Raw genomic sequence first — 9,024 nt, forward strand, 5'->3', positions numbered from 1 at the left:
ATATACATCCCTAGATTTTTGTGTATATTTAATTGCAGGCATCACATATTCGCTTTATTCCATCAAATTGCAAAACAGTTCAAGGATGGTGCCACTGTAGGCAGCTGTGTGTGTTCGTCTTTTGAGTTTTGATAGTTTGTGTACATTTTCTATATTCAGTATTTCAGCGCTCAAGCCAAAACATACAAACAACGCTACCACTTATTCTGTTCTCGACGCAGCGTACCGCTGTTCCGAATGTGCACAGTTTTTGGCCAGAAAAGCCAATCTGAAGGAACACTGTTTGAGAAAGCATAAAAGAATTAACCGAGACTGAAGTTAATACAATGATTGTAAACGCCACAAAAACATTACGACCACCGAAATCTGGTTCATTCACATGCAATATTTGTGGTGACGTTCTTGCTCGCAAATCAAATCTCAATCATCATATGGCTACAAAACATGGAAACCAATCGAAGGTAAGATTTGAGTGTTTTCTTTTTGGTCAGATGCTGAAACAGAAATAACATTGATAAATTGATGTTGGCCATGAAACGTAACACAAATTTAATATTTAAAATCCATTGATTTCTTCACCGTCTGCGTCAGCATAAATTTTGTCAATGTTTGCAACGATGGCATATTCGGCCATGTCATTGACAAATTCAGTTTGGTGTAGATCAGTACATGGAAGTTCCGGTGAATGCGAAAATATGCTTGGGGGCAAATCGATACAGTTTGCTGAAGAAAATTAATCGCGAAATATTTCAGAAATTCAAACAACAAGCACCTGAACTGACGCAGGAATAGCCAGCTTTTTCTATTTTTAATGTCAAAGTTGTCGATAAATCAATGTCATTCATGTATTGCAATAAAACAATAACCTTAAAAATGGAATAAAAAATCACCGATAAAGCTGTGAATTTGTAATTTATTACTATTTGGTACTTCAATACATCATTCAACAAAAGCTACTTTTGAAATAGAGAACTTTTATCACACAATACTAAACATATTCGTTTTATTCCATCAAATTAATCTGCATTTACGTAAATCACATCTGACTCTCGATATGATCAATGCACAATAATTTCAACTTGAAGAACAAACGATTTTTACGTGAATATCTCGAAGGTTTGTTGGGTTAAATAATTATAATTGGCATTAACATTCGTCAAATAAAAATGTAATTTAGATAATTTTGTTCGATCAATTTACGAGTCTTGTCGTGCAAACAATCTTTAATAGCTCAATCAACCGTTGGCAAATACACGGAAGTTGGATTAGTAGTGGATAATGCACGAATATCTGCAAATAGTTTGATACTCTTACGTTTGTTGTTTAATTTGTACAGTTGTCATGCAACAATGTAGTTTGTCGATTTCAGAGAACCTATACGATAAAATGATTTCAATTTGTTTTCATTCAATTGTTCATTTGCTGTAGGAAAGTTGGGATGAAAATCAAGTTTTTAAATAAGAAGCTTTTCTAATCTTGAATAAACATTTGTTTGGTTTCAAGTGAAAATGAGTGCAGTGCTAGCAACGATTTTGATTATTTCGATTATTTTCATACTATATGGGGAATTACGAAAATGGTTTGTCAAAAGAAAAATACGGAATTTTGAATCACCGAGACAATTGCCCATGTTGGGTGTAGCTGCCCGGTTCATCGGAAAGCCAAATGAAGACATTATAGATATAGTATTTGATATATTTGATGAAGTAAAATCGACGCCGATCCAAGTGTGGTTGGGTCCGTTTTTAATGATTGGCATATCTGAACCGCCAGACATTGAAACCATTTTAACAAGCGATGATTGCCTGAATAAGCCGTATTTTTACGAACACGCGAAATGTAAAACTTCGCTCATCGCAACCAATCGGGAAATTTGGAAGCCACATCGTCGTGCGCTGAACACAGCATTTAATTTGAAAATGTTGCAAAGTTATGTGCCATTATTAAATCACAAATCACGCATTCTAATCGAACAAATGGAGCCGTTTCTTCAAGAGCCAGGTGATATATATCGAATGATCTACATTGGAATGATTGATATGGTTACTAAAACAACAATGGGAACAGAAATGAATTTACAGCTGAACGGACGCGGTGCATATTTATACAACATTGCAAAATTAATCATGAATAATATTCAGTACCGAATCACAAGATTTTGGTTTCGATGGGATTTCATGTGGAATATATCGAAAGTTGGCCACGACGAAAAGATTCCGTTGAAAAATGGCTACGGTTTCATTGATGAATTATATGAAAAAAGAGTGAATGAGTTGCAATCGTTGAAATTGCAAGGAATTGACTATTTAGAGGAAGTCAAAGAGAAGAATGCAACAAATTTTCTCGACAAATGCCTGATTTTGGAACAAGAAGGAGTATTCAGTCATGAAAATGTTTTGGATCAAATGCGTTTGATCGTTTTAGCTGGCATGGATACATCAGCAATAGCTGTATTTGGCACTTTACTATTGTTAGCCATGAATCAAAAGCATCAGGATTTGGTGGTGGAGGAACTGCGATCGATTTTCGATTCAGCCGATTCGGATGTGACACAAGACGATTTATCTCGAATGCAGTACTTGGAACGTGTGATTAAAGAATCACTTCGATTACTCTCACCAACACCATTCATTGTTCGTAAACCATCCGCCAATATTGAATTGGCTAAAGGAATTATTCCTCGAGGTGCATTTGTTGTAATTAATATCTTGCATTTACATCGAAATCCAAAGATTTGGGGTGAAAACGCGCTTGAATTTGATCCAGATCGATTTTTACCCGGAAACATTGCAAAACGACCACCATTTAGTTACATCCCATTTTCAGGCGGAGCCAGAAATTGTATCGCATTAAAATACGCAATGATATCGGCCAAAATCACTATCGCCCATTTGCTGCGGAGATACAAATTCATCACGAATTTGAAGTTTGAGGATATTCGTGTGAAGGCACACCTCGTGTTGGAAGTAATCAATGAAAAACCGCTTCGAATGGAAGAACGTAATTTTTAGAAGGGACACAAATTTATTGTAGTTCGTTTTCATATTCGAAGTTGTATTGCGTCTTATAAAATATATAAAAAACCCAACCAGTCATATTTAAGGTTAATATAGAATTTATAATTTATTTATAATATAAAGATGGTATGGACAAGGGCCAAATAATAAGGAATAAATCTACGTGTTCATTTCCAATCAATTTTATTGTGATTTATTTATAGTGAATTTGGATTAAAAAGAAAATCAAAAAAGCCACACCCTGATTTAAAGCCACACAGAAATTTGAGGAAAAAAACAATATTGATTATGTGTTTGATTTATTGGTCGGACAATATTTTGATGAATTTAAATTTTCTTAAATTTACTCTCTCATATTGCTTCAACTCGATTCAAAATATGTGACATTTAGATGGCTTCAGCCGCTCAAAGAAGCCGTTAAAAGTGGAGTCACCATCGTGATGGAAGAAAAGAGTGATGATTCGGGAATTCTTGGATTGATTAATTGCATCCGATATTCAGCCATCAATTTCCGTGATATGATACTAGAAGATTACCACTTGAAGTACACAACGCAAATAGATTGCAACAACAGTGCGTACTTGGATTAGAATATTCCGAAAATGCAGTTTTTTAATTAACATTTTTGGGTACCTTTACTTGTCACTTCGACTAATTTATGTGGCGAAAGTGTGTCAAGACTTTGCTTACTTTGTTGCATTTTCGAACTATTTTTGAAATGAGGTTTGGATTCTCTTTGGTATAATTGTATTGCAACAATGTATTCTGTTGATATGAAATTGTATTCAAGTTTATTTAATTTTTATTGGTATGGGCCTTAATTTGCATCAATCCATTTTCATTTATATAATCAGTATACAAGAATTCGTGTGGTTTCAGTTGTCCATTTCATCGCTCAACAAATCGGTCGTCTTCAACTTCAAGTAAAAATGAGTGCAGTGCTGGCAACGATTTTGATCATTTCGGTCATTTTTATAATCTACGGAGAAATACGAAAATGGTTTATCAAAAGAAAAATGCGGAATTTTGAATCGCCGAAACAATTGCCCATTTTGGGTGTAGCTGGCCGGGTAATCGGAAAATCAAATGAAGAATTTATAAATATAGTGTTTGATATATTTGACGAAGTGAAATCGACGCCGATTCAAGTGTGGTTTGGTCCATTTTTAGCGATTTTTATATCAGAACCACCAGACATTGAAACCATTTTAACAAGCGATGATTGCCTGAATAAGCCGTATCTTTACGAACACATGAAATGTAAAACGTCGATCATCGCAACCAATCGTGAAGTATGGAAGCCACATCGTCGTGCGCTGAACACAGCATTCAATTTGAAAATTTTACAAAGCTTTGTGTCAATATTTAATCACAAATCGTGCATTATAATCAAACAAATGGAACCGTTTCTTCAAGAACCTGGCGACTTGTATCGAACAATTTTCATTGGAATGATTGATATGATAACCAAAACAACAATGGGAACAGAAATGAACTTACAGTTGAACGGACGTGGTGTAGTTTTGTACGACATTGTAAAATCAGTCATGAATAATATTCAATACCGAATTACAAGATGTTGGCTGCGATGGGATTTCATGTGGAATATATCGAAAGTTGGCCGCGACGAAAAGATTCCATTAAAAAACGGCAACCGTTCCATTGATGAGATATATGAGAAAAAAGTGAATGAATTAAGGTTGTTAAAATCGCAGGGAATTGACTATTTAGAGGAAGCCAAAGAGAAAAATGCAACAAATATTCTCGAAAAATGCCTGATTTTGGAACAAGAAGGAGTATTCAGCCATGAAAATGTTTTGGATCAAATGCGTGTGATCATTCTAGCTGGCATTGATACATCATCAATCACTGTATTTGGCACTCTATTGATGTTGGCCATCAATGAAAAGCATCAGGATTTGGTGGTGGAGGAACTGCGATCGATTTTTGATTCAGCCGATTCGGATGTGACACAAGAAAATTTATCTCGAATGCAGTACTTGGAACGTGTGATTAAAGAAACACTTCGATTGCTGTCACCAGTACCATTTATCATTCGAAAGCCATCCGCCGATATTGAATCGGCCAAAGGAATTATTCCTCGAGGTGCATTTGTTGTAATTAATATTTTGCATTTACATCGGAATCCAAAGATTTGGGGTGAAAACGCGCTTGAATTTGATCCAGATCGATTCTTACCCGAAAACATTGCAAAACGACCACTATTTAGTTACATCCCATTTTCAGGAGGAGCCAGAAATTGTATTGGAATGAAATACGCTATGATGTCGACCAAAATAACTCTCGCCCATATGCTGCGGAGATACAAATTCATCACGAATTTGAAGTTCGAAGATATTCGTTTGAAGACACACCTTGTACTCGAAGTAATCAATGAAAAACCACTTCGAATGGAAGTTCGTAATTTTTAGAAGACACACACACACAAAAAAATTTGCGGTAAAATTTTATGCAAATGCGGTTAATGAGTAGTGTGTGGTTAAATTTAAAGGTAATGCGGTAAAATTTCATCATTTGTCTGTATTAGAATTCACCGCAATTTACCGCATTCATACAAAAATGACCGCACACGCATAAGACTGAGTGTTTGATTTTGAGTCTTATACGTGTGCGGTCATTTTCGTATGAATGCGGTAAATTGCAGTAAATTCTAATACAGAAGTATCCAAATGTCTAAATTTTAACCGCATTTGCATTAAATTTTACCGCAAATTTTTTTGTGTGGCATACTTATTATATATAGCTCATTTTCGTTTCGGTAGTTGCCTTATACAATATAAAAATTCAACCGGTTGCTTTGACACGTTTGTGTATAATTGAATGTGTATTTATGGATCCATTGCATTATTCGTTATTAATAAGGCATGAATGCATTGGTTTATTGTAGATCAAGTGTAATTTAAAAAAAAAAACAATGTGAATTTGGATTAATGTCAAATGAATAAATAATGAATTCCAACAAATATTTCTCTTCAAGTTCATTAATTCAAATACTCTATTAATGAAGAATTCGGATTACTCAACAAAACTTAAGTTAAGTTAAGTTAATTTCGCTTTATTATACTTTGTACTGTTCCATTGAATATTAGAATAATGTCAACTGTTTCCATGAAACAGTGCGGTATATTTCATATAGTGGTTTTCAATTTTTGTCATATCTTGTCTGTGCAGTCAGTAACAACAGAGCTGTGATAATCGGTGCATGTAATTTTCATTACAATCAAAATGGGCGTCGTGATAGCAATAATTTTGATAATTTCCATCATTTTTATTATTTACGGAGAAATTCGAAAATGGTTTACCAAACTAAAACTACGAAATTTCAAATCACCGAAACAATTACCCGTTTTAGGTGTAGCTGCCCGATTCATCGGAAAATCTAGTGACGAATACATAGACATTATATTTAAAGCCATTGATGAGGTAAAACAAACATCTATGAGCCTATGGTTTGGACCAATTTTGATCATTTTAGTTTGTGAACCGCAAGATATTCAAATTCTTCTATCAAGTGATGATTGCCTGAATAAGCCATATTTTTACGACCACGCAAAATGTAAAACCTCGATCATCGCAACCAATCGGGAAATTTGGAAGCCACATCGTCGTGCGCTGAACACAGCATTTAATTTGAAAATGTTGCAAAGTTATGTGCCATTATTAAATCACAAATCGCGCATTCTAGTCAAACAAATGAAACCGTTTCTTCAAGAGCCTGGCAATTTTTATCGAACGATCTTCATTGGAATGATTGATATGATTATTCGAACAACGATGGGAACGGACATGCATTTACAATCGAACGGACGCGGTGCATTTTTATATGACGTTGCTAAGTTAATTATGAATAATATTCAATACCGAATTACAAGATTTTGGCTGCGATGGGATTTCATGTGGAATATATCGAAAGTTGGCCGCGATGAAAAGATTCCATTGAAATACGGTAATCAATTCATTGATGATATATACGAAAAGAAAGTGAAGGAATTACAGTCGTTGAAACCCCAAGTTATTAATTATTTAGAGGAAGCCAAAGAGAAAAATGTAACAAATATTCTCGAAAAATGCCTGATTTTGGAACAAGAAGGAGTATTCAGCCATGAAAATGTTTTGGATCAAATGCGTGTGATCATTCTAGCTGGCATTGATACATCATCCATCACTGTATTTGGTACTCTATTGATGTTGGCCATCAATCAAAAGCACCAAGATTTGGTGGTGGAGGAACTGCGATCGATTTTTGATTCAGCCGATTCGGATGTGACACAAGAAAATTTATCTCGAATGCAGTACTTGGAACGTGTGATTAAAGAATCACTTCGTTTGTTGTCACCAGTACCATTCATTGTTCGTAAACCATCCGCCAATATAGAATTGGCTAAAGGAATTATTCCTCGAGGTGCATTTGTTGTAATTAATATTTTGCATTTACATCGGAATCCAAAGATTTGGGGTGAAAACGCACTTGAATTTGATCCAGATCGATTTTTACCCGAAAACATTGCAAAACGACCACCATTTAGTTACATCCCATTTTCAGGAGGAGCCAGAAATTGTATTGGAATGAAATACGCTATGATATCGGCCAAAATAACTCTCGCCCATTTGCTGCGGAGATACAAATTCATCACGAATTTGAAGTTTGAAGATATTCGTTTGAAGACACACCTTGTACTCGAAGTAATCAATGAAAAACCACTTCGAATGGAAGTTCGTAACTTTTAGAAGGGACATATAGCAATGTTCACAGTGGTCAATTTTCAGAGGGTGGTAAATTATTTTGCAGCAGAGGAACTAAAGTGCAGTTAAATGAATAAATATATTTAAAAATGTATAGTAAAAATGACATGAGAAGTTTTTTTTTTAATTGACAAATTTCATCTTCCCAAATAATAGAACAAATTCGTTTAAAAGTTCAATAAACCAAGCAGAAATTCAAAGATGGCAATAAAAATGATTAATTTTCGAAATTGTCAATCTAAATTTACTCTCTGTTACAAATAGCTCACTTCTGTTCGATAAATTCAGTTTAATTGAAACTGACAATTCCATTGTAACACTTGCTCCGTTAAATATTGACTAAATAAATATAAAATATAAATGTAAAAAATATAAATATAATAATCTGCCATGAATGTGAACCATCTTCCATGACTATATTGATAAACAAGATATATAGACGTATATTATGCGCTCAGTAATATTTTTCATTTCATGGCTTTCTTTTTCATAAATTTTTTCACCGATTTGACGTTTATAGCGAAAATCAACCCAATTTAATTCAAATTGAATATTTCAAATATTCTTCAAACCAACTATGTCGACTACAGTGGACATGACGATTATTTACTACTGTCACCAGTACCATTCCTCGGTAGAAAGCCATCCGCCGATATTGAATTGGTTAAGGGAAAATAAAAAACGATCCCATTTTTGGGCGGAGCCAGAAATTGTACCGCATTTAAATACGCAATGATATCGATCAAAATCACTATCGTCCATTTGTTGCGGAGTTACAAATTCATCACGGATTTGAAGTTTGAGGATATTCGTGTGAAAATACACCTTATGCTCGAAGTAATCAATGAAAAATCACTTCGAGTGTAAGAACGAAATAAAAGTCCATTCGGTCATATCTAAAGCTAATATAGAGTTGATAATTTATTTATTATATAAAGATGGTATGACCAAGGAAGGAATAAATCTACGTGTTCGTTTCCAATCAAATTCATTATAATTTATTCATTTATAATGAATTTGGATTATGTAGAATCCGGACTTGATGTCAGATTTGCAATTTTGTTTCAATTTTTAAACAAATACTTTTTTTGTGTGTGGCAGCTATGTTTCTTTGATATCCGTGAAAGGCCAGAAAGTTGTAAGTTGGTCAAAATTAAAATCAGAAGAGCCACACCCAGATCTAAACACACAAATTTGAGAAGAAAAAATAGATTTTCTTAAATTTAAATTTTCCAATTATTGA

General features: G+C 34.3%; 2 protein-coding genes across 2 annotated transcripts; both read left to right on the forward strand.

Annotated features, from left to right (window-relative positions):
* The first annotated feature begins 1,508 nt into the window (after positions 1 to 1,508).
* Positions 1,509 to 3,078, forward strand: LOC116337537 (probable cytochrome P450 313a4). The gene has a single exon (XM_031762196.1). It carries the CDS (start codon positions 1,509 to 1,511, stop codon positions 3,009 to 3,011), a length of 1,503 nt encoding a protein of 500 aa, XP_031618056.1. The 3' UTR covers positions 3,012 to 3,078.
* An 803-nt stretch (positions 3,079 to 3,881) lies between these two features.
* On the forward strand, positions 3,882 to 7,923 carry LOC116337548. The gene is made up of 2 exons (XM_031762208.1): positions 3,882 to 5,446; positions 6,252 to 7,923. Exons 1-2 carry the CDS (start codon positions 3,947 to 3,949, stop codon positions 7,764 to 7,766), a joined length of 3,015 nt encoding a protein of 1,004 aa, XP_031618068.1. The 5' UTR covers positions 3,882 to 3,946; the 3' UTR covers positions 7,767 to 7,923.
* The last annotated feature ends 1,101 nt before the right edge of the window (positions 7,924 to 9,024 follow it).

Source organism: Contarinia nasturtii, unplaced genomic scaffold (genome assembly GCF_009176525.2).
Source record: "Contarinia nasturtii isolate CC-2019 unplaced genomic scaffold, AAFC_CNas_1.1 Cnas_scaffold_78, whole genome shotgun sequence".
Taxonomy (NCBI): domain Eukaryota; kingdom Metazoa; phylum Arthropoda; class Insecta; order Diptera; family Cecidomyiidae; genus Contarinia; species Contarinia nasturtii.

Coding starts and splice junctions, on each gene's coding strand:
- LOC116337537 (XM_031762196.1), top strand. CDS start 1,509: ATGAGTGCAGTGCTAGCAACGATTTTGATTATTTCGATTATTTTCATA.
- LOC116337548 (XM_031762208.1), top strand. CDS start 3,947: ATGAGTGCAGTGCTGGCAACGATTTTGATCATTTCGGTCATTTTTATA. Junction 5,447..6,251: donor GAATGGAAGTTCGTAATTTT/TAGAAGACACAC, acceptor CATGTAATTTTC/ATTACAATCAAAATGGGCGT.